This window comes from Argopecten irradians, chromosome 14 (assembly GCF_041381155.1).
Source record: "Argopecten irradians isolate NY chromosome 14, Ai_NY, whole genome shotgun sequence".
In the NCBI taxonomy this organism is placed as follows: Eukaryota; Metazoa; Mollusca; class Bivalvia; order Pectinida; family Pectinidae; genus Argopecten; species Argopecten irradians.
Window position 1 is genome coordinate 12,982,371 of NC_091147.1, and position 26,868 is coordinate 13,009,238.

At 33.9% G+C, this 26,868-nt stretch overlaps 2 protein-coding genes across 4 annotated transcripts; one reads left to right on the plus strand and one right to left on the minus strand.

Annotated features, from left to right (window-relative positions):
• Positions 1-312: 312 nt before the first annotated feature.
• LOC138307323 (transcription initiation factor TFIID subunit 9B-like) lies at positions 313-8,893 on the minus strand. 2 transcript variants are annotated; one of them, XM_069248002.1, is made up of 6 exons: positions 8,764-8,893; positions 4,662-4,798; positions 4,352-4,492; positions 4,115-4,196; positions 2,777-2,902; positions 313-906 (listed from the first exon to the last, which is right to left on the minus strand). In XM_069248002.1, exons 1-6 carry the CDS (start codon positions 8,882-8,884, stop codon positions 692-694), a joined length of 822 nt encoding a protein of 273 aa, XP_069104103.1. In that variant the 5' UTR covers positions 8,885-8,893; the 3' UTR covers positions 313-691. The 2 variants fall into 2 exon arrangements, with proteins under 2 accessions (XP_069104103.1, XP_069104104.1); XM_069248003.1 differs by lacking the exon at positions 313-906 and adding an exon at positions 2,097-2,233.
• Positions 8,894-9,094: 201 nt separating this feature from the next.
• LOC138308345 (thioredoxin reductase-like selenoprotein T1b) lies at positions 9,095-18,601 on the plus strand. 2 transcript variants are annotated; one of them, XM_069249340.1, is made up of 6 exons: positions 9,095-9,297; positions 11,289-11,526; positions 13,660-13,747; positions 14,176-14,301; positions 14,346-14,367; positions 16,793-18,601. In XM_069249340.1, exons 1-4 carry the CDS (start codon positions 9,134-9,136, stop codon positions 14,280-14,282), a joined length of 597 nt encoding a protein of 198 aa, XP_069105441.1. In that variant the 5' UTR covers positions 9,095-9,133; the 3' UTR covers positions 14,283-14,301; positions 14,346-14,367; positions 16,793-18,601. The 2 variants fall into 2 exon arrangements, with proteins under 2 accessions (XP_069105441.1, XP_069105439.1); XM_069249338.1 differs by lacking the exon at positions 14,346-14,367 and having other exon boundaries at positions 14,176-14,323.
• The last annotated feature ends 8,267 nt before the right edge of the window (positions 18,602-26,868 follow it).

Here is a 26,868-nt window from a genome sequence, read left to right on the forward strand (position 1 = left end):
AAAAAGTACATGGCAATAAAAAACACTCTGCTATACTATGGAAAGCCAGAACTGTCTTAGGGGACCATGAACTATTATATTCAGTGGTTGTTTCCAATAATAATACTGGTAATAGTCCATATTTTCCTAATACAGTTCTGGCGTTCCATAGCTATACCAATTTTTACCTTGATCATGATGTACTGAAGTAACACTCAAATTGTCATCAAGAACACATCACAATGAATCAATAACAGCACTATATAAATTATTAATATACTATTATTAATAGAGAACAATTGTCTTCACACAACTTTGGAGTCTATCACACAATGATAAAGAAACCGATCAAATGGTCAGATTCATAGATTAATGAAGATATACATGGGAAAAAGATGATATTGATATGATATCAAAAGATGATTAACACAAACTAACATCATCTACAGATTTAAAGTGATGTGAACACATAAATTTCTGTATCGTTTCAGCAATAAGAAAATGATCAGTGTTAGACTACCATTCTGTGGAAAAAATAAATATCATCACATTATCCACACATGACATGCTAGCGGAGATCGAAAACGATGACAATGTGGTTGAGATGGGCTGCATTTTTATCAAGGGCAGATTATTTTATTGTAGTCTTAGTGTTTATATTTAAGTGGCTTAGATATAAGTTGATGACACTGATGTAGAGATGGAGAGCTGACTATGTATCGTAGTCGTCGTCTTCATGTTTACGTTTGAGAGGGTTAGATATAAGTGATGACGTCGTGGTAGAGATGGGTTGTATCCGTATGGACGGCTGACTTCCTGGTATTGAGGCAGTAGCCTGCTGACTCGACGGTAACATGGAGATAGAGGGGGATGTCTGGGGCAGACTTGTCACCTTCATCTTAGGAGCATAGGACGCTAGGGATCCACCTGAAACAGACAAAAAGGATCTAATATAAATGGCTTTGCATAATCTAATATAAGATGGACAATAATTTGATATACCTCTTATTGCATACAGGCAAGTCATTCCTTAAACAAATACAGTGGACCCGCGATAATCCGGACGCCGATAGTCCGGAAAACTCACAATCCGGACGGAAATGTCAGGGAACAGATTTCCATAACGTTATTTATACTCACTAGTCCGGAAATTCATATTCCGAATCCCGAACTCCATTTTGGAACGGAATGTAATTTTTGTTAGTAAATTCCAGCAATAATCCGGACAATTAGTTGTCGACACGTGCCGAGAAAATCCAAGGCCAGCTAAAGTTATGTGTACAATACACACTATCACTTGACACTGAGTGGGTTGTCATAACGACGGCTGCCAGGTCATAGCCACGGACGTTTACCTGAACACCTTTCACATGGGTACATGCAATTATGTAACGGTTCATTGGTTTTCTATAGGAGATCAAACTTAAGTGTTATAATTGAGATACGCAATATAATTTTAGCCACACGCTTTTAAACATGCAGTTTGAGCTTGGGTACGGGTACATATGCTGTAGATACCTTATTTGTTTCGCATGCAGAATATATCGCTTTGAGTATCGAATACAATATAGTGAGATAATACTCACAAAATTAATAAGAATTTTAAATGTATTTGAATATATTCGAATACATCGTTTGTGGTATAAGATATAAAGGCTACGGCACATGCCATTTACACGTGTGTGACATTGTGCACGAAGTTAGGCGTGAACGGGCGCATGGTTGTTACACACGTTTGTAAATTAAATCAGAAAGCAATTGAAGACTTGTAGAAATGGTCATTAAAAACACACATTATACAAAATAATAATTATATGAGTTTATAAAATGTTCACAACTATTTGTTATTATAGTTTTTTTATGCCAAGAACGTAGATGATATTGATCTTTTGTTAGGCAATTTGCGGTACGACATATCAAGGGTGGAATACGTAGCTATATGCATACATAGTACAAAATTAACAATGGCTTTAGGTTTCAATTTTGAAAAAGAAATACATTTATTTAATATTATTAACATAATGATATAAAAATACATATAAAACATAACAAACAAAATATTAATTATTATACACGTAGGCCTATATTACATAAAAGCCTATCATCGATAACAAGGCCAAGGGGAGTAACTCATACGTGACAATTTAATTGACGAAGAACACGGAATTCGGCAGTTCGGAAAACTCGTAATCCGGACGGTTTAGGCTGGGAACGAAGGTGTCCAGATCATCGAGGGACCACTGTACCGCTATAGCTGTTAAGAGAAACTTCAGCCTAATCAATCAACCAACTAGCTCTTATGAGTGCTATATCAAATTATATAATACGTTTCATAAATAATCACCCTGTCACAAGTGTGGAATTTCATTTATAACCAAACTTTTCCTCTTTATAATGGAAACATATATGGTAAACTAACTTTCTATATGTGATTTACTTTTGCTATCAATATAAATTTGCCAAAGTATATACATGTATCCAAGACCTAATATCTATATAAATAGGAATCCCCATTCAATTTTTAAACCAGTAAAAGACAAATGTTAATATTCGTGGACTTGTTTTAAAATGCTAATTGCAAAATTTAATATTTATGATAGAAAGATTTTTTACAGTATAACAGAGGAAATATGTGACTTGGATATTGCAAGACAATCATCCAATCATGATATACTGAATATGACATATCATAACTTTTGTCAATCTTTGAGAACATTTAATTCTTATTTTTTAAAAGAGGATATAAACAAAAGGGAAAATTCTAACAACATTGATAAAAGATAAAGTTGGTACAAACCTCCAGCGATCCGTATTGCTGGTTTTGTGAGGACAGTTGGTTGTGAAGATGGCTTGGTTACTATGGTTACAGTTGGTATGGAAACATTTTTTGTGACTACAGTCAAACCACTTCCACCAATTTTACCTAAAAATAAAAATGGGATTTAAATACAAAAAATATCCTACATGTAATCACAAAATAACTAAAAGTATGTGAAGCATTTAAAGTTGCTCCTCTGCCGACAGAGCATAAATGACATTCATCATTAGAACAATAATTAGTGTTTAATCTTGTATATATACGGTATGTCTAATTAACACAAAAAATAATATAAAATAATTTATTTCGCCTTTGGTGCATGCACAATCAGTACCTCATTCCATATATAGTGCCACCGGTTTTTTTCAGGATGCAATTAATTATTTTTTATATTTTCAACTTGAAATAAAAATAGACGCTCAAACTTTTCAATGGTGGTAATGGTGTAAAGTAAGTAACTTTTATAACTGAAGAAAAACACTAAATCCTCTGCTCGTGTTTTTGATAGTGAACAAATTCCAATTGTCAGCGGAGAGAGGAGCATCTTTAACTTTGAATTTACACAGCGGCATTCATATAACTTGTGTGATATAGCAGAATTTAATTATATTCTTTCATCGTACTGGGTAATTAATGCATTTCTTTTAATGTAAAAGTGGAATGTTTCTATTGTTAAATTTAGTTTCTTTAATTTCTACAAACTAAGGGGAGACAACAAAATTATGCAAACTAAGGGGAAATAACATTATACAAACTAAAGGGAGATAACAAACTATACAACCTAAGGGGAGATACAGAACTATACAAACTAAGGGGAGACAACAACATTATATAAACTAAGGGGAGACAACAACATACAAACTAAGAGGAGATAAAAACTACACAAGCTAAGGGGAGACAACAATATTATACAAACTAATAGGAGATAATAACACTATACATACTACAGGGTGACAACAACATTATACAAACTAAGGGGAGACAATAACATTATACAAACTAAGGGGAGACAATAACATTATACAAACTAAGGGGAGACAACAACATTATACAAACTAAGGGGAGACAATAACACTATATATACTAAGGGGAGATAATAACACTATACAATCTAAGGGGAGACAACAACATTATACTAAGGGAAGAAACTAAGGGAAGACAACAACATTATACAAACTAAGGGGAGACAACAACATTATACAAACTAAGGGAAGACAACAACATTATACAAACTAAGGGGAGACAACAACACTATACATACTAAGGGGAGACAATAACACTTTCAATACTAAGGGAAGATAACAACATTATACAAACCATGAGGAGTGATGTTGATGCGTTGATGAGATAAAGACCCTCCAGGAATCTGATTCATTCCAATCTGTATCCTCGATTGATGCTGACAAAAAATATATAAATAATGTTGACATAAAAAACAAGATGAATAATTTACAACGTTAATCAGCCTTGAATTTTGTTAAGAACAACAGCAAAGTTTATAAGTAACATAAGGAAGTTACAAATTCAATACAACACACTATAAAAGATACTGACCTTCTTTGAAACTCTGTGCCCAGCCATTTTGTAGTTAGGAGCCGACAAGCAGTATCTATCGGGCGGCAGGCGAAGACCAGTGTAAGGTTTAATCAGGGGTAAAACTTGGCTGTTCTTGTGTTTGGCTATCTCCATCAGCAGCTACACACAACCAAAACATATAGGGAAATATATAACAAAAAACTCAATTGCTTCATTATGATTAATATCAAGGTGGCAAGGTCATTTCTTAAAAACATTTTTAATACATATATAATCCAGAAATTTGGGTCACTGGAATTATGTAATCTGTTATCATATATATGCTTACATCCCTCGGTGGTGGGCTAGTAAAAGAGTGGTCCATCCTACACTGAATAGCCATCTTTGTGTCCTCAAGATCAATGTTCTTCTTACCAGCATAGGATGAATAAACTTTGGCGTCATCCAAGATGTCTGTCACATATCCTGTGAAAAAATTTACATAATCTCAGTAAAATATAACCTTATCTGAATTTTAGGATGTGTCTATAGTAAACCGGGTGAGAGTAGTGTGCAGTCAGCCTAACTTACCATCACAACTCTACTGATCAACTGATAAAAGGAAATTTGCCATTTGCACTGTAAATTGCTGCCCTTGAATTATCATAAAAGGAAAAGTTAGGCGGGTTGACGGGGATTTACAATAGGGTACTACTGCAAATGCATACTAATGCAAATGCATTTTAAATTTGCCATTGACGCTGACAGCATGAGACCTGTCAATACAAGATCTTCATCTTTCCATATGCAATCACAACAGCATGATCTTTGTCCTAGAATTGCAACATCTTATTAGCCATTTATACTTTCAAAAGAATCAACCATACCAAAGATTCCATTGGTGACACCCTGATTTGCTAACAAAATCATGCAGAGTTGACCATGAATTGAGGGGCATTTGATCTTGTATTGGAGTGTAAATATAGATGAAGGCTGATGTCTTTAATGCTCCGACGTCAGATAAAGGCAGAAGAAAAATGCGATAATATCAATATTTATAACTCTAGCAGAGATAACATTGATGTGTACTTATAGTTTAGGTATTATTTATTCCATTTATACACAGGGATCTGAGAGTTAGTTACAGATTATATAATCATGGACCAACCAGAGTGCCGTATGACCATTTTTAGACGTTTTAGATGTCTATATATATCTAGGTGTGTTAGTTTTTCAGAGACAGTTTTTAAATGTGGTGGGACATCAAAATATTTATAGATTTAGAAGATAATAATTAATTGTGTAGTTTTCGGAAGCTTATTTCTATACGTGACTTATGCTATATAATTTTATAAATTGCCTATGAAGTAGGAATGTATTGAGGTCTTTGTTACACAGCAAGTCTATTATCAGAAACATATTTCAAACATATCCAAATAAACAAAGAGCAAGTACCTTTCTACAAATATTTGCAATTTCAAGATATAAAAAATACCATCACTCACATGCCTGCATGTATACATGTATGTTAAAAATAACAAAAGGCCCAAAGGGCCTTAACGGTCATCTGACTACCTTGGCAATAGTAAAATTGATTATATATGGTAGGGCTGAAACGATTAGTAACTTTTGTATTCGATTATTCGGTCACATGTAATCGATTACTAATCGATTAATCGTTTGAATTGAAGGCAACTATATTGTTTACTACTGACTACTGAAAACGTCCGCAATGTTTATCAACTAATAATAACACCTAACGTTACCGTATAATATGACAGAGGACATGCCTTATATAAATATAAGCCTACCAACAAATAAGAAAAGATTTATTGACAAAACAAACGTATTTTATCCCAAATTAGCTCTGAATTCCGTTCCTGTGTTGTCTTCCGTAACATCGTTTAAATCAAGTCTGCTAACCCGCTGTTTTGACGTGACCTTCACACGTACGACTAATCAACCAAATCTGGCCGCCACGGAGCGACATGACCAAATTTTCGTCAATGAACTTTTTTATTTCCGTGATCAAAAAAATAAAATATATCAACAACTCTTATATTCAATTAGAATATGAACAAAAACTTTCTTTTTATATGATAAACACATGCAATAGTAAAATTTAAATGTTCAAGATTACTGCTCCTTCCGCTCCCGAGCGTCCCGGCGGCGATTAGGCCTCCGTGACGTAACAACATGGAGTCAATCGCTAGTGAAAAATTGGCGAACAGCGTGTTGCAAGCTTTCTCATGACATCCACTTTTTCATTGATTAATGACTTTAACATCCACAGAGACGTAATTTAACAAGTATTTCTCACATCATTTATGTTTTGTTGAGTTCAAAACATGCACATAAAGAGATGAAACTCCAGTCGGAATGGCTTACTCAGAAATCCATGATCTGTCAACGTGTTTAGTCAGCTTACAATGCACTGGCTATGCATGTTACGATTAACGATTAATAAAATCTTTAATCGATTATCATCAATTAGCTTCATTAATCTAATCGCCTCCGATTATTCGACTAATCGTTTCAGCCCTAATTATAGTTGAATGAACCACTTTGTCAGGACCATGTCAGGATCATTTTCAATTTCTTTCAACAAATTTTATTTCAAACAAGATGCCCAAGGGCCTTAACATATAGGAAATTAATTAGTTATAGTGTCATTGTAGCCATCTTTAATTTGGGATCAACCAGAGATGTAACAATACTTTGTCGGGACCATGTCAGGATCATTTCATGCAAGTTTCAGCCAAATCGCACCGGTAGAACTTGAGAAGAAGTTCAAAATGTGTTTTCAAGATGGCGGCTGTGGCGGCCATCTTAGATTTCGGATCGACCCGAAAAATAACAACACTTTGTCGGGACCATGTCAGGATCATTTCATGCAAGTTTCAGCCAAATCGCACCGGTAGAACTTGAGAAGAAGTTCAAAATGTGTTTTCAAGATGGCGGCTGTGGCGGCCATCTTGGATTTCGGATCGACCCGAAAAATTACAACACTTTGTCAGGACATGTCAGGATCATTTCATGCAAGTTTCAGCCAAATCGCACCGGTAGAACTTGAGAAGAAGTTCAAAATGTGTTTTCAAGATGGCGGCTGTGGCGGCCATCTTGGATTTCGGATCGACCCGAAAAATAACAACACTTTGTCGGGACCATGTCAGGATCATTTCATGCAAGTTTCAGTCAAATCGCACCGGTAGAACTTAATTGAGAAGAAGTTCAAAATGTGTTTTCAAGATGGCGGCTGTGGCGGCCATCTTGGATTTCGGATCGACCCGAAAAAAAACAACACTTTGTCGGGACCATGTCAGGATCATTTCATGCATGTTTCAGCCAAATTGCACCGGTAGAACTTGAGAAGAAGTTCAAAATGTGAAAAGTTAACGCACGGCGGACGACGACAGACGAAACATGATGACTATGTTGAGAAAAATCCTGACCCTTCGGGTTAGATGACCTAATAAAATCGAGAAACATATATATTTCTGATAAAACATACATTTAAAGATGTTTATTGTTGTTTTTTTTTTTGTTGAAGAAGAAAGTATTTCAAATCATTCTGGATTAGACTGTGTCGATTATCGATGACCAGGTAGCTCAGCAGTAGAGCATTCGCCTAGTGTTCGGAGGTCCTGGGTTCGAATCCTGGTCTGGGCGCTATATTTCCTCCTCTCCTGTAACAAAATTGGCCCCCAACTAAAATACCCACGGTGGTGGTATAATGGTCTTGTATTTCGTCGAGGGCAAAGACTTTGAAAAAGGAGTGAGGTCTGTAGAGGGATTGGACTGGGTCATTCATCGGTGACCATGTAGCTCAGCGGTAGAGCATTCTGCTAGTGTTCAGACTCCTGAAACTTGCATTGGTTGTTTATAACGATCATTCAAACACATTGAAAGCAGTTTTGATGAGATATAATTAAGCTAATTAAGTTAATTACTGCTCTATTGTTTCGAACAAAAAGTGGTTGCATAGTGTTCAAATTACCCTTATACAGGTTGGGGACACTCCCGTATGTCCAGGAATGGTCCTGCATTTGAGTAAGGGTAATAGTCCTGTATTTGAGGGATAATTTTGTTACTTAAATGCAGTATTCTGTGAAATGAAAATGGATAACGTCGTTTTAAAAAGTTGTATAAAAAAGGCCACATAATTTGCAGATAGCCATATAACTACATTTGTAATTGAGGATTTTATGTTTTTTGTGTAACTATTGAATTCTATTATCTCACTTTGTAATAAAGTGACAGTTGAGGTGCTCTCCATAGACTACAGTGTACAGCTATAAATAGATATTATAGCTATATATCGCTATAGCAATAAATTTACATGTGCCCAACCTGTTGTAGAACACAGAGCCTGACAGTAGGGAGCTGTTTGGAAAGACCAGAGAGGTGTATTCCAAGAATTTAAAAGAACAAACAAAAATGATGATGCTTACTATAAACAAACTCCAACATAGTATTTATCAGACGTGGTTCGTATTCCAAAACACCCATATCCTTCAGAATAGCTGCCATAACCTGTGCATCCCGCGGTGTACTCCTTGCAGGTGCAGCCATTTTGTTTTCCTTTACAGGTATATGCATATTACGAATTTTTGAAGCGGAAAAGAATATATTCTTTTATTTTGATAAGACATATATCTTGATTTGTAATCATAATATTTTTATACAGAAAAATCAAAGTGTACATATCAACGTCTTTTTTCATATATTTAGGTTGTTTGAAGATATGTTTGCAAAAAATAGTATTTCGTTCCGGAAATATGGAATGATATAAGTTCGTTATTTTTATGTCACCTACGGGTTATGGCCGAAATGGGCCACTTTTCTATGGTAGCAGTGTTCGCTGCGCTAATATTTCTAACCTGGAGAGATCTAACACAGACTGAGACGAGTCACGATGTACATAAAGACATTAAGGCACCGAAATTTGCTAAAATGGCAGCACCAACGATAAAATTTTTGTTTTGGTAAGCAACGAACAGTGGCTGTTTTGTCATGTGATGAAACAGCGTCATTTGATTTCGACATGTGCGTGAGACTGCATATTAATTCGAAAAATTCCATAAAATCTATTATCTATATGGCGGTATATTCTAAATATGTTTAACCATTTGTTTATCATATATATCGCTACAGCACGTTGATATCTATTTATGATGATAACCTCCGTCATTTCGGTTGTGAAAAGATGACGTGTTAGTAAGGATATGTTGGTTAAGTATACGGGTCGTTTCGGACCAAGTCAAGACGATTCGGTTGGTACTAATTCTGTATTAAGAAGGCGTTTCGGTACCGCTAAAGTCATTTCGACACCATACAATAATATCGTCCAATCTGCTTTCTGAAACCTTGTTGTTTTTGTACACCGCTTTTGATTTTAATTTTTCAAATCATCTGCATTGTAGTTTTACACTAATTTTGGTGTTTCAACAATATTTCAGAATTTCACCTAAATCCCATTGACTTGTTGAATGAAATTGCACATGTATGGTATAAATAAATCCAAAATTGTCCCTATAGGGAAGTAGAAATTTTAAATCAGATCTCTGAATTCAATGAAACTTCTGGGGGCACCGACTGTTTAGAACTGGCCTGAAAATCACTGTGATTTTAGCAAGACCGTCTTAGACACAAGGCAAGTCTAGTTCCATCTGTCATTTCTTTACCACATCAGACATTGGAAAGAAATGTCCTTTTAGCAATAAAAGTAACTAAAGCCACCTTAATATATGGCTTAAATTGAGAAAATAATATCCTTCCATCAGTGTTGGCAGACATGGTGAAAATGAATTTACAAACAGATAGTTGCAAATTGTCCAACCCAATAGCATGCTTCATGCATTCTATTCATCACATACAATACAGGCATTTCTATAACGCCATTGTCTATATCGGATTTGTCATGGTTAAATGCACATTGGTAGAGTTACATGAGCTCATAGACAAAGGCAAAAAAATGGCTTTAATATTAGAAATAAAAGTGTACTTTATTAACACCAAAACTTGCTATGTTTTAAGTTAGAGATAAGTCTCAAACTGTACAATATGAGAGAGAGAGAGAGAACACTCAGAACAGATCTAGGCCCTGACGGCCTTGATACAGTTCACTCTTCCACATATTGTACAGTTTTCTGCGTATCTCCATAACAGATTATATAGAATATTAACGTAATGTGTTATAATTATATAAGTATCGCACCAAAACTTTTGGATAACTTGATTTGCCTTGCGATTACCGATTATGAAAATGAACCCAATTCCCATCACTAATCCAGGGTCACAGGTTGGAGTCTGGCTTTTGAAAACAACTACTCTTGCTCTGTTACAGTACAGCAATACATTTATGTCAAAAAATCTTAGTAATAATGCTTTATCTTGTTAATAAGGCCATTCAATCAGCACATCATTTTACATACAGTCTGATTATATTATTAAGGACTTTTTTAATTGCATATTCAGTGATTCAGATTGGGGCTAAATTTAGGCCATTTTGCCAGTACTCTTTCAAAATGTCCTAATATTTTTTAAAATCCTTTACGATTCCAATTGAGGATATCCTAACAAAATTTTGTAAAGACCCCAAATTGTCCTAAAGATTTTTAAATCAATCTGAAACACTGTACGTGTATATTACAGTCAATGTAGTTTTCATAATGCATTTAGTAAAATGAAAAAAATAGAATGTGTAAACTTAAAGGCCCAGTAACTCTCTGAAAGAAAAATTCATAAGTTTCTAAAAATACAGTAATAACTGAAGAAAATTTATATGGATGATGGATGATCTAATATGAGGTTTCAACACCAAACAAATGCAACAGAGAAAATTTATTTTGCTGTTTTGCCTTCTAGTGCAGTGATAGTTAGTCAGCTAACATGCTGTCATTATAGGCCTTTAAGTTGTTTTGCACAATTTACAGTCTAATCGTTTTGTATTTAAATTATCTACATTTTATTACAGTTACTCCTGAGGGTACAGGAAGGTCTATGACCAGTACCTCCATGCTCTTCAGGAGCGCTTTCCGTCTTTAATCGTTGAGGGTGACAATTATCCGCCGCCTTCCGGTAAAGCCGCGATTGCACAATTCCTTAGTATCGCCAAGCTTTTTATCATCGCCATGATTGTATCCGGACAAAATCCCTTTCCTCACCTTAACATGGAAACCCCTAGTATATTCACCTGGGCACTCTCAAACAAAGTAAGTACATGTTTGTATGCCTTAATTGTGAGATGTAGAAATGAGGTTTTTTTTGTTTTGTTTTTTTTCAAAATATGAAAAAAATAAGTAAAAATAGACCACTGCAATTTTTCTTCCAGTTTCAATGTTTTGAATATCATTTACAGGAACTAGCCAATTTACTGTGTTCAACCAACAGAACACTTAGCTGAAGGAAAACAAAATGAAATGGCCTATTTGACACCTCTCGTTTGCTGTATGCTTTTGTGTACTACAATGTATGCTCTACTGCTTCATCATGGTATTATATATGGCAGATTTTTCTATTTTGTAGATCTACATTATGTATGTTTTTGTAATGATAAATGCATTCTATTTTTGTAGATCCATGCCTTTGTAATAATAAATTTGTAAGTCCATGGTCTTGTAATGATGAATTCTTTCTGCATGTATAGTAAAACCCCTCTAACTCGAACCCGGATTCCTCGAATACCCCCTATTCGTCGAACTGGTCGTACGGTCCCGACCGTCTCTCTATATAATCTAAGTAACAAAACCCCGCATAGCTCGAACAGCTATTCGTCGAATACCCCTTATTTCTCGAACAGAAATATGTCCTCGTTGCATCAAATACATAGTATTTACCCATGTATTCGTCGAACAGGTGTTCGGCCCTTGAGATTTTTTTACCTGTGTCACACCTGACTGCACCGATCGACATGGATAATTGCTCACGATCTTGTGTTTATACAGTTGGCGTGTCAAGTCTTGAGGTAATTAAGAGATTAACGGTGTCATTATTACCTACCTACACGATCGCAAGTCGTTGTTTGATGCTAACTATATATTTAAATATTTCAGAAAAGGCATTTTATGATGTTTCTCTCGTAATAATCTTATATAATCGTAATATTGCTATCAATACAACACTTAAATAAAGAAATCTAAAATGCTGAAAGATAGGGTAATTAAAATGTCATTGCCGCGCATTGTTTGTCATAGTTTGAAACCGGACATTTTAACTGTCGATCTTGACCAACCTCGGATGAGTCGAATACCCCGTATTCCTCGAACTATTGACCTGGTCCCCTGCAGTTCGAGTTATAGGGGTTTTACTGTATATTGTAGATCCATGCCCTTGTAATGATAAATTCTTTCTATTTTGTAGATCTGTGCCCTTGTAATGATAAATTCTTTCTATTTTGTAGATCAATGCCCTTGTAATGATAAATTCTTTCTATTTTGTAGATCCGTGCCCTTGTAATGATAAATTCTTTCTATATTGTAGATCCATTCCCTTGTAATGATAAATTCTTTCTATTTTGTAGATCTGTGCCCTTGTGATGATAAATTCTTTCTATTTTGTAAATCCATGCCCTTGTAATGATAAATTCTTTCTATATTGTAGATCCGTGCCCTTGTTATGATAAATTCTTTCTATTTTGTAGATCCGTGCCCTTGTAATGATAAATTCTTTCTATATTGTAGATCCGTGCCCTTGTAATGATAAATTCTTTCTATTTTGTAGATCCGTGCCCTTGTGATGATAAATTCTTTCTATTTTGTAGATCCGTGCCCTTGTAATGATAAATTCTTTCTATTTTGTAGATCCGTGCCCTTGTAATGATAAATTCTTTCTATATTGTAGATCCGTGCCCTTGTAATGATAAATTCTTTCTATTTTGTAGATCCGTGCCCTTGTAATGATAAATTCTTTCTATATTGTAGATCCGTGCCCTTGTAATGATAAATTCTTTCTATTTTGTAGATCCGTGCCCTTGTAATGATAAATTCTTTCTATATTGTAGATCTATGCCCTTGTAATGATAAATTCTTTCTACATGTATTTTGTAGATCCGTGCCCTTGTAATGATAAATTCTTTCTATTTGTAGACCCATGCCCTTGTAATGATAAATTCTTTCTATATTGTAGATCCGTGCCCTTGTAATGATAAATTCTTTCTATTTTGTAGATCCGTGCCCTTGTAATGATAAATTCTTTCTATATTGTAGATCCGTGCCCTTGTAATGATAAATTCTTTCTATATTGTAGATCCGTGCCCTTGTAATGATAAAATTTCTTTCTATAATGATAAATTCTTTCTATATTGTAGATCCGTGCCCTTGTAATGATTAATTCTTTCTATATTGTAGATCTATGCCTGTTTAATGATCTTCTTCATCAGTAATGCTGTAGAAGGCCAGATGATTTCTACAGGTGCTTTTGAAGTTTCATTTAACGGTGAGTCTTATCTGCCAGTAAAATAGCTAAATAATCTTCAGATATTGTATCATATGTCATGAAATATGAGAGAAAAATTAATAATCAAACATGGGTTTGTCAAGTGGACATATATACCTGGTAAGATTTTGGCTGCCCAATACTCAGCAAGCCTCATCTTGACTAACCAAAATCGGTTGAGATATCCCTGTCCACTTGACAGCTAGCTGTCTAGACCCATGAAATAAATCAAGAGTTGGAAATTTAACAAGGTTGAATGAAACAAATTGAATAGTTTTGCCTTTTTGCTATAGAATTGTTATGTAATTACAATTGAATGTGTTTAAACTATAACTCTGTTCCTTTTCCCAATATGTTTGCTCTTTTGTTATACACAATTTTATTTGTGATTGTGTGTTTAAACTTAAACTCTGTTTCCATTGCCACAGATGTTCCTATTTGGTCTAAACTGCAAACAGGGAGAATTCCCGCCCCAGGAGAAATGTTCCAGATCATTGAAAACCAGATGAATTTGAACCCTAATCAGCCTGCTTAGCAGAGCCCACAACTGTATAGTACGACACAACATCAGAACAGGTATGTCACAACATCAGTACAGGTACGTCACAACATCAGTACAGGTATGACACAGCATCAGTACAGGTATGACATAACATCAGCACAGGTACAACACAACATCAGTACTCATCGAAGTGGAACTGGGCCTGACTTTATACCCAGGGGTGTACAATTCTGAAAATTTTGCACTAGCCCAAGGGCTAGTAGCATCAATTTTTCACTAGCCCTGATCAGAAGTCTACTAGCCCTATTTTTTGTTTGTTTTTATATGTTCCTTTTACTCGATCTGGATTTTTTACAAACCTGTACAGAACAAGTATATGTCTAACAGTGTGTTAAATACCATTCCGCTAATAAAGATATTGCACCGATTGTTCATAGGTACCAGGTATTCATTTAGTAAAAACATTCTTGAGTCAATATTGATAATGCAACAATGCCATCGCATGCAAAATACTTTAGATTTGAAATTATGGTTCTTATTTCACTCAGATATTTCCTTTAAAACTATCATTAGAAGGAAACATAATCAGTATATCTATTAAAGTTTAACTTTGATATTAAAAGCTTAACAGGAAAATGTAAAGTGAACAATCAGTATTTATTATCTGCTGTTTTCATTTTATAGGTATGATGAATTTAGTAAATAGTACTGTTCATGAAAATTCCGTAAAAAATCTTTAATTGAAATTATTGTTTTACTGAACACTTACTTATTTTCCCTAATTTTATGAGCATTGAAAATTTTTTTTTTATCTAGTAACATTTGCATGATAAATTCGTATTTGAATAAAATGATGTCAATTTGTTATTGAATTTCATACAGATTTATTTTAAGAACTACACAAAATCAATTTTACAATTTACTATAAAATATTTTGTAAATGATTATTAATTAGCACTGCTGATTTTCATTTACAAATTTTCAATATATCATAAAAATATTTGAAAGATAAGATGAAAAATATGCAAAAATATTGTACCTATAATTATGAAACCTCTATTAAAGTTATTTTGAAAAACATTCAGTGGGTTTATTTGTGTCAGCTGTGTTAACTAAGCATACCTATGTGTCTGCAAGTGTACATGACAACATTTTACCGTGTATTTAATTACTTCAAAATGATCCGCTATCCATCGCACAGCAGTAGTTCTTTCTGAATCCAACCCCCATATACTCAAATTTTATAACACTAAAATGATAATGATGCTAGATAATAAAAATGTCACTTCACAATTGATTCTTGTCTAGAGTCAAGAAATCTAGATTTTCCCGTTCCCTGTCTGTCAGCAACCTCGGCAAACACATGGCCATCTGGGTCACTCAAGCGCTTATTTAACTTTCATCAATTACATAACAAAACGTTTGATGCATCTAGATGAAGAATGTTATTTACGTTTGGGAACCACCTGTGGTATGCAACGATATCGTTTGCTTGAGTTTTGACGACACATTTACTGCTAGTCGAATTCTGAACGGCAATAAAAGGCTAAACTGCTGATTTACAACTAAAATTTCAATGTGAATATAGATTTTAACAGAAATTTTCACTAGCCCACGGGCTAGTAATGATCGTGAAGCAACTAGCCCTGACCTGAAAATCACTAGCCCCGGACGTCGGGCTAGTGGAATTGTACACCCCTGATACCATTATTATGTTTAGACTGTTATTACCATTAAATGCAGGAAAGTTTTTGATGGGAGTCAAATGATTACAAACTTACCAAGACATACAAGTCTCCTATCTTAATGTTATTGAAAGCTTTCATTCAAAATGTGTTTTACAGATCAAATATTTGTTAAAGATTGTGAAATTGTAAATCTAAAATCTGATTTAAGAAAGTAAAAATCTTTTCTGTTTCTTTCATGAAGATTATGAGAAAGTTCTGATAAGAGATATATATTATAAGACTCTTTCATAAGTGGATATTAAGGATAGGGATATTCTACCGGAGGGTCACAAAATGTAGTAAAACCTGAGGCTTGCCGAGATGGCTTTGTGATACCGAGGGTAGAATATCCCTATCCTTCATATCCACTTATGAAAGAGTATTTTTCTTTCATACCTCGCGTAATTGCAATTTTACAACTATAATATCCCACCATTTTGAAATAAATTCGAAAAAATCCACGACTGAAAGTCAATGTCCTATTCATGAAAATAACCGGTATGTGATATTTTCAACACAAATTTCATTGTTTGCATCTTTTATGTTAAAACCAGTCAAAATTGTGAAAAAAATGTTTAATAATTACTGAGGAAATAGAAATTTTGTCGACACCGTGACGTCACAAGACTTTATTGCATGGGTAGACCAGCCAGTATTACACCCGTAGGTATGAAAGAAATACATGTATATAACAATGAAATTTAATTGTCATGCTTACTTTTTATATTAAAATGAACAAGGAAAATGATCAGTAATTATGAATCAAATTTCTTTCTTTGTGTGAAGTTTGAGCATTATTTTTTTTTATCTTTGTAGGAATCTGCCACAGATTTAGCACGGATTGTATGACATTGAATCCTGACACGAAACTCTGAAGAATGACGGTCTTTGTTGAAAACAGCTATGCTGCCGACAAGGAACCTGAGGAACCAATCAGAGGAAGTGTTACATTCACTGTCAGCCAATCCCAGACAAGATCTCTGCCTGCTCCTGTACTTATGTTGTGGTTGTATTTAATATATACGGGGTTTGTCATTTCTTCAAGGACTTGAAAGACATTATGTGCAATTTTATGTAATAATGTGTAAGTAAATCATTTCTGTTCTTGGTTGATGAAACCTTTATGGAGAATTTACATACCCTAATATCCAGAAAACCAGAAAATTCCCTAAGTACATTGGAAGCATCTGGTGTTGTTTTATGGAAATTTTCTTGAGAAAAATAAGAAAAAAAAAAGTATAAAATCTGGATATTGACTTTGATACATTCACTGTATATATACTGATAAAGATTTTATTTTACTTTCGTTATATTTCTATATCTATTTAACATTAGTAATTTCATAAAATTTCTTTACTCTTTTCCTGTAGTAATATTATTTCGTATAGATCGTATATATATAAAAACGGAAATTAGAAGAATGTTTTTGAAAAAACTTTTTTTTTTAATCAAGATTACAAAAGTCATTCTTTAGGAATAAAAAAACAAATTGTCAAACAATTCTAAAAGAAAAAAGACACTGCATATGTTTTGAAGTAATTTTTTTAGTTACAATTTTATTGCAAATTAACAAGATGTAGTCAATCAACTGTCACTGCTATTGCAGTTAAGTGTATGTGTGTGAAACTGTAGATATGTCTGAGCAGTATCTCTAGATATATGATATCTGAGCTGTATCTCTGGATAGGTCGGAACAGTATCTCTAGATATGTCCGAGCAGTATCTCTGGATTTGTCCGAACAGTATCTCTAGATATGTCCGAACAGTATCTCTAGATTTGTACCGAACAGTATCTCTAGATATGTCCGAGTACTATCTCTAGATATATCCGAACAGTATCTCTAGATATGTCCGATGATATTCATTATTACTCATGAAAGACATGTAAGATTTTTGATGTGTGAGTAGGCCAGATATCTGGATTTGTAATGTGATACAAATTTTTTCTCAGCCTTGGTAACATGGCTAAGTTTATTATAAACAGAGAAAGAGAATAACATGTAAATTAATTGTTTTGTTTGATATGTGAAAATATTTAATATTGTAAATCATGTAAAAGTGGGTCTGTAATGCTACTTATGCAACATATTTGAAATATGTTTTTATTTGCGTGATTTGAGAAATGCTTTCTACAGCGTGTTATCTTACTCACCCCTGAAGACACTTGAACTCTTCTCATTCAATGACTGGAAGGTTTCATTATGAATTTGAAGGGGTCAGTGAGTTAGAAATGAAAACAATGCTTCAAATTTTAATAAGTTATTGTCCTGAAGTGAAAAGTTTGATTTGTCCATTTCTAGAGTTATCATTTGAAATGATGAAATGTAACCAATATATGCTTGTAATGTTTGTATCTATCCATATTTACATCTAATTAACTCAGAAGTTTGCTCATACTAAAATGACTTCAATACATAATTGCTCCATTCCAAAAATGTTTTTGACTTGCCAAGGTTGTTTTTAGAAGTCCATCTTTACCCTGTTTGACATGTGATCAAGATTTCTTCTTGACACGGACAGAAAAGTTCAAATGACAAATTTTAATTAAAAATTAAAAAAAAATGTAGATAGGACTTTTATGTAGAACTGCAAGGAGAAAAAGGAAACTCAAATACCGTGGTAACTCTTACTGGAGTATGAAAATGTTTTATAGAATTAAATAATTTATTTCGTTACAATGTTATTGCAAATTTAAAAAGGTATGTAGGTCAAGTCAAACTGACCACTGCTATTGCAGTTTAAAGAGAATGTTGTAGTTAAACGGTTATATCTGGCCGAGACAGTAATCTCTAGATAATATAATATCCGAGCTGTATCTCTGGATAGGTTCCGGAACAGTAACTCTTGATAATGTTGCCTAGCAGATATCTACTGGCATTTGTTCCGAACAGTATCTCTAGATAATTTCCGAAACAGAATCACTAAGGATTTGGTTTGTCCGAACAGGTTTCTCTAGATATGTCCCGTACGCAGTAGATCTCTAGATCATAATCCGAACATTAACTCTAAAGATATGTCCTATGATATTCATTATCACCTCATGAAAGACCATAGGTTAGATTTTTTGAATTTGTGAGAAGGGGAGGCAATATATCTGGATTTGTAATGTGATGAACAAGGCAAATTTTTCTCAGCCCTTGGTAACATTGGCATAGAGTTATAATTATAAACATGAGTGAAAGAGAATAACGATGTAAATTAATTGTTATTTGTTCTTGATAATGTGAAAATATTTAATATTGTAAATCAATTGTTAAAAGTAGGTGGGTCTGTAATGCTAACTTATGCAACAATATTAAATGAAATATGTTTTTATTTGACGTGATTTGAGAGAATGCTTTCTACCAGCGTGTTAATCTAAACTCCACCCCTGAAGAAACAGATTAACTCCTTTACGATCTCATCTCAAAGACTGGAAGGTTTTGCAATTTTGGAATTGAAAGGGGTCAGCTGAGTTTAGAAATGAAAACAATGCTTTCAAATTATTAATAAGTTATTGTCCCCTGAAGTGAAAAGTTTTGATTTTGTCCCATTTTCTAGAGTTATTCATTTGAAATGAATGAAATATAGGTAACCAGTATATGCTTGTAATGTTTGTGATCTAATTCCATTATTTAACATCTAACTTAACGTCAGTTTGCTCATACTAAAATGACTTCAATAACAAAATGTGCCTCCCATTCCAAAAATGTTTTTTGACTTGCCAAGGTTGTTTTTTTAAAGAAGACCCAACTTTACCTTACCCCCTGTTTGACATGAATGATCAAGATTTCTTCTTGGACACGGGACAGAAAATTTCAAATGACAAATTTATAATTAAAAATTTAGAAAAAAAAGCACGTAGAATAGAGACTTTTATGTAGAACTGCAAGAGGAAACTCAATAGTACACGTGAGGTAACTCTTACTGGAGTATTAAAACATCTTTAAAGTTGACATCTTTGAACTCGATATATGACAATAATTCAGTTTTGAATTGATTCAGGGTAGAAACTAATAAGGTAAGTGATGTTTGTATTTGGTGTCAATGTATCCTTTTGCAACAGTTTATATATCCTTTGTCAAAACACAACTTGAATTTTGTTAAAAAGAAATTGAAGGCTACGTAAAACTGTTAGATGTGTAATTTCTTCTTATTCTTCTTTTTGCTTTTTTGCTTGCTTTAAATTTTTCAACATTGTGGTATGCTAATATTTTTTCATTCTCACCTTTGTACTAAAAAAACTTTTTTTTCTTTTTGCTGTAGATCACTGCAATTATAATAACTCAGTCAAGTGTGCCTTTGTCAATGGTATATGAAATGTGTAGCAAAAACAAATAGACAATCACCGAATCAAATCCTATTATGTTGAGGCATCTCTTGAAAAAAAAACCAGACACAATATTTTCATGAAAGCATCAGTCTTCACATATTATCCAAGTGTTTGAGCATAATAGAAAACTGGACACATCATTTTTGTCTTTTCGAGAGTTTTTAACGCTTCTGTGAAAATAATACACAATTATACTTTTTCGATATTACTTATGAATTTTTTATATATTTCATTTTCTTTCTGCATGATTAAATATATATGCTTTGCACTCAAAAGATACCATCCAATTTTTTCCAGTATTTATAGATGAGTCCAGGCTATTTGCGTTCTTCTCGTTAGGTTTCTGTGTTTACTATTATTTATAACGTGGAGTAACAAAAGTACTCTATGATTACATTTCATGTTTTTGCAATTATAATTAATTAAATAACCATTAATGTCTGTTCGGATAGCTTCGCATACATTTGTCTGTATGTTATTTACTAAAACGCATAGCGATGCACATTGTTCTTGCTGGCGTTTTACGCAAAACTTTAATCTTAGACAGCTCCTTTTGAGCAAGAATTATTGGGACCATATGAAAAATAGTGTTAAAAGACTTTCTTCTGAACAACAAAAACCATTTCTTGCCCAGTGAAGTGAAGTTTAATTATAGCCAACAGGATTTCTATAGAATTTAGTTTCCTTGGGTCAATTTTATTGGTCAAATATCTATAGTCATTACGATTCATATCGCTTCCGCTCCGGTCATTTATGAATAAATCTTTTCATTCAAATGACTTCCGAACAAGGGTCCAACATACTTGTATTGGGCTTGTAGCATGCTGGAATGAAGGGCTACCAAGATTTTATTTCTTCAAGTGAATGGACCTTCTTGACATCTTGTATCTGAGGAGTCATAGGGGTCAATCATTAGGCCTGAAATGTTTGTCATGATCCTTTTAGTCAAAATGCTCTGTTTTAGCATAGAATCCTGTATAATATGTATTGACGCCACTCCATGATGCTGCTCAATGTGGAGAATGTGCTGATAGAGATTAACCAAGTTTGTGTTTCAAATAAATGTAACTCCATTAGTATACACAATTTCATTCAAGATCGTGTAGGGCTCTACAAATGAGTGTAGGCAAAGTCTCTTACACGAAATTCTTAGAGCAACTAACTTATGAAGTAAAGAAATCTTGAAATTCGGCCTTGGCTGGGCTGACAGACAAACATGAAACAAGGGACATACTGGGATTTAAAAAAAAAAAGAGCCAACGCACCACCAAATAATGTTCAAATCTGGTTTCGACTCTCGGACCATCAAAAAACACAAGGATCTATTATTCCTAATGCCTTCTGTTGAAAACTGAGAGGCACAGAACATGTAGTATTCTGCGGAATGAAGGGCTTCCCTGTCTTTCATGATCACAAGAAAGTAAAACATAAGAAAATCTCTAAAACAACATCTCAATATGGTAAAAGGTCTACATCGCCCAGATTAATGTGGCCTAAAGTACATGGCGCTTATAAAACACTTTAAAAAATCTGTTTTTACAAACGGACAATTTATAAGTTGCAAGCATAGAAAAAAGTAAGCATTTTCAGCCCATTTAATACTTTTGTCGATTGTACGAAAGAATGCTGTTCCCCACTAGTGTATAATTTGACAAAATACTGTTTGGGCCAATAGCCAGATGACCGTAATGATGCATAGGCCTCTTCTTGAAAAGAAGGTTTTGAAATGGGGTTATTGAATCTGGGGCAAAGCAAGGAGATTCCGACCTTTATATATACACCTTGAAGGTAAAAAGAAAGACAACTACTTCATAGATTACCTTTACCTATCGATCCTGAGTGCGCCCTGTCCCAAACCCCCGATGATAACCACATAGAATATCACTATGGTTATCGAGAAGATGCTAGATGTGTTTGAATCAATTTCAAATCTGGAGAATAAGTTTAGATGCACGAAGCCCAAAAAAAAAATCTGATAATTTCTTAAATTACAAGTCTGAAGTGATGGAAATGTTGAGGCTCCCCTAATTGTTTTTTGAAACCCGCCAAACCGTCAATATAGACGTGTGAATGGTGTCTAAATAAACGGTTCTCGGGGTCTTAGTTTTAAAAATTTGCCATTGTAGTTTAGGGGCCAAATGGCAGATAATTTTCCGTCTCATGCCTACAGTCAGAAAACATTTTGTCCAGGCCTTTTTCCAGCTAAAACATTTTCAAAAATAATTGCATGCATTTTTCCTAATTAAATAATTTTTCTTTCCATCAATTGATAAATATTCTCGAATGTAGAATTCTGGTTAACATAATTAGCTTATAATAATTTAAGAAAAAAAATAGACCCAACAAACAAACAAGAAAACATTTCGTCGTGAACTTTAAAATTGATGATATGAAAATTTTAAATGTTTGTTGGATTAATTAACGGCTATCGTATTCAGAGTTCGGACTTACTCCCATGGATGCTGCGTGTTATACGTACCCCGGCCTACTATACCTTCGGCCAGGGTCTTCATGTTGTGTCTTCTACAATATTGCAGCTAGTTGGTATGTTGTGCCTGGGAAATGTTGGCCTTTTTATAGTGTCTTCTTGTATATGGAACTTCACTATGAAGAATGCCGCCGAAGACACCAAGCAACACATCCACACCCAGTCACATTATACTGACAACGGGCGAACCAGTCGTCCCACTCCTTGTATGCTGAGCTCTAAGTCAGTGATGCAGAAACTAACCGACTTTTTTAATAGACTTTGGTGTGTCTCGGCCAGGGGACAGAACCCAGAGCCCTTCCTCACAGAGGGCGAACGCTCAACTCAAGCCCAAGAAGTGAGGCGGTGGCAAGGGAAGCATTAGGAAATAGAAAGTCGAGTTAGGAAGAAGAGAAAAGATAAGATCCTAAATTTAGTCGCCTCTTAAGTTCTTGACAATAGGGGCAGGCAGGTACAAATTCTTAAACCCTAATCGACCGCATCCATAATACTTTTTACGGTAAAACTTGGTTTTACCAGTATTGGTATCGCAATTCCGGAACTAGCTTTTTACCCCCCCGGCTGGTGTCGTGAAGAATAAACTGAATAACCACACATTTGTGGTATATGTAGTTGTAATTTGCACCCAGATACAATATAAACTAGTTTAGAATCATTCTGTAAACTTATTCAGCAGCATCAATATTATTTAAGTGGATTGCGAAGAAAATAAGAAAATATAGTGAACTGCATTTCATTATTAACTAAATAATATTCACTAGACAAGTAACAGATACACGTGGTGTCGTGGTAAGTTCTGAGCTTTCAATGCTGACGGCCCGGGTTCAACCCTTATCGTCGGCAGATTGTTTTTATTTTTTTTTAATTTCATATTTTTATTTATTGTTAATTCACCATGCTTGAAAATATTCTTTTATTTTGTCTTTATATTTATTTTTGTTTTATTTTATTTTTATTTTCCAAAAGTTTATTCCAAACATAGACATGTATAGCATATAAACTAAATTACGAACATCCCACTATTACGGCCACTTATTTTCAGTTCCGATTTTTTTTCTCTTCAGAAATACAATCACACCGCCTATTCCGTTTTACGACCAATTTTCATAGTCCCAACGACCACTAAATTAACACTAATTGACCCTTTGATTATGACCACAGGCACATGTGACTTCACACCTCGCTGTGCCTCACCTTCCCGCACGCAGCAACCCGTGAACAACTACCCGCAGGTACATCAGTCAGTCTTTTGTTTCCGTCGACCTAATTATCAGATTATCTACCTGTACTAGGAGAGTGTTAATCGCCATCATTTGCATACTTGTGACTGGCAGTTGACGTGATCGAAACCACAAGTAATGCAACGTTCTTTCGATAGCCCTGGTGGCGAGATCGAACGATTTAGGCAGTTCTTTCTCATACGTGTAACGCCAATGGAATTAAAATTCTTTAATGTATGAGATATATTGATCTTATTTCAGATATTTATGCAGTACCGTACGTCAATCATCTCATTTCAATAGATGTGTCATCTATTTTGTTGCGGTAAACAATCGGTGTTTTGCATTGGTTAAAAAGTACGCTTGACTATTGCACAGTAATCTTTCAAACACTTTACCGATTGTGATCGTAAGTTAATACTTGACCAATCATTGCACATGGCGGGATAATTAAAATCGATTTACGTAAATATTAATAATAATTTACACAGATCAATACCAATTTTAAAACACATAGATTCTCATTTACCTCAGGTGATACTATGTGATAATTAAACCAGAGACATAGATAATTTAATAACTATCTAAATCTCTGATTAAACTAACGATATGTATTTGAATTATAATTAAAACATAATAGAAAGTAATGTCTAGAAAAAGTATTTTCATTTAGATTGTCAACAATTACTTCAGTGAAATTCAGTTTAAGATTTAAATAAGCACACACCATTAACTGTATTTAATGAAAAAAATATGTCTATGCTCTAGAAATAAATGGTATAGTCATTATATGTCCCTAATTTATCAAACTTTAAAAAATATTTGTAAATTATTGGTTTTGATTAGATACGCATGCATTAAAATATGATATGATTAAGATTCTAATGGCCGACAAAACTAATTAATCAAATATAGTATTTTGCAAATTTATCTTAACCAAAATATATCAAACTGGTTTTTCCCCACACGTACATGTACATACTCAGCATGCTATGTTATGTTTCTTATGTTTTTTTTTATATAAATGTAATGTATATGTCATGTCAAGTTTATGTTGATGTCCCATGTATTTGTAAATGTGTTAAATGCAAAAAATTGAACAAAAAATTAAAAAAAATATATATATATAATATACATTTATATATACATGTATATTGCATTTTTCATAAAATTTCAATTTTGAAACAAAAATACAGTACATACCGGGTATATTATGTACCGGTCAGCTAGGATACAGAGTTTCTGTTCTTGATCGTCATGATCATAGAAGAAACCTGGTCCACCTCAGAATTAAGACCACCTCGCTATTAAGACCACTTTTACTCAGACCACTGGGTGGTTTTAATAGATAGGTTTTAATGTAAATACTGTTATACATATTCTCAACACATGTTATGTAATGTTTCTGACGTCCCTTGCTCATACACATTTTCATTTACAGAGGTTCGGAGCGGTAGGGAGCTGGGTTTTCGAGAAAAATATTTCAAACATTAAAGGATAGATAACCACCCCATATATACATCTCTTCGTATCTGTAGCAGTGTGCAGCCAAGCGTGAAGGTGTGATACATTGATCATGACCACATCAAAACAATAAGCAGTGATCTAGAGTTGGCTGTTCTATTGTTTAGAGGATTAAGTGTCATTTTATAACGAAATCTTATCGTTTGGTTGTTTATGCAAATTAAATGAAAAAAATCGGAGGTGTTTAAAATATAAATGAAATTGTAATACATGTACGTACTATTCTGTACTAGGCAAATGTACTTATATAATTTGTAACACAATGTTTTTTTCAGAGTAGATTATCATGTCAAAGTAAAATTGCTGAGTGAATCTGCTATAATATATATTGAAACCACTGAAGCTTATAATTTTCGTTACTGTAAAGGAAATTTTAGAAATATCAACCCATTTCAAATGATTCGACTGAACTAATTAAGTCTTCCCATCTTCTCCTCCCGGTAGGAGTATGTTATTTTTTCATTACATTGTACAGATCAATATGAAATGTTTAATGTAAGTAGGAAACAAATTTGACATATTTCAGAGTCAGCCTAATTCAGGTATTCTCTGATAGCAGATAATAAAACCGTGATATTCCACAAAATTAGTACTAATCTGATAGATTTGTATCAATTCATCAAAACAGTAAAAAGTAAGCGTGTCACTATCCTTCATTAAATCATATACTACAATTATGTTTTTCTTGAACCAAGACTTATAAGAACAGTTTTTCTACCAATATTCATATTTCAAAGTAAATTATCATGTTCAAGCCTTATGAAAACAGTTTTGGAACCAATAGTCAAATTTCAAAGTAAATTATCATGTCAAAGTAAAATTTCTGAGTGAATTTGCGATCCGAATTTTGGACCTATCCTTGCTCCAAATTTTGCTGAACAACTTTCCATAATGTTTAATAAGAAGATATTTACAAATTGTAGTTAGAAAAGGACACTGATGACAATATCTGTCATTTAGGTAACTCGTGCCGTTACCGTTTGTTAGAATATATGTTGTAATGTACTACAAACTTGATAGACATAGAGAAAAAAATATTAACATGTTTTGCAAAAAACATCCTTCGTGCCATTTACATGTCGTTTAGTTAATTAACTCAGGTTATTTAGTTTTATAGTTAATATATATACATTCATGTACTTGAAACTTGATAAAGCATATACCGGTAAACAGCTGATAGCTGACAGAGATTTTTTTCTCTCTTTCCCTCTCTTTCCCCTCTTTCTCCCTGATATGTTGCCAAAGTAGTATTAGTGAAGTTATGAAGCATGAAAGTCATCCTTTATGACAATATACGTTAGTTTTATATGTTACACGGTCTGACAACCATTAATTTTTGTAGTTATAG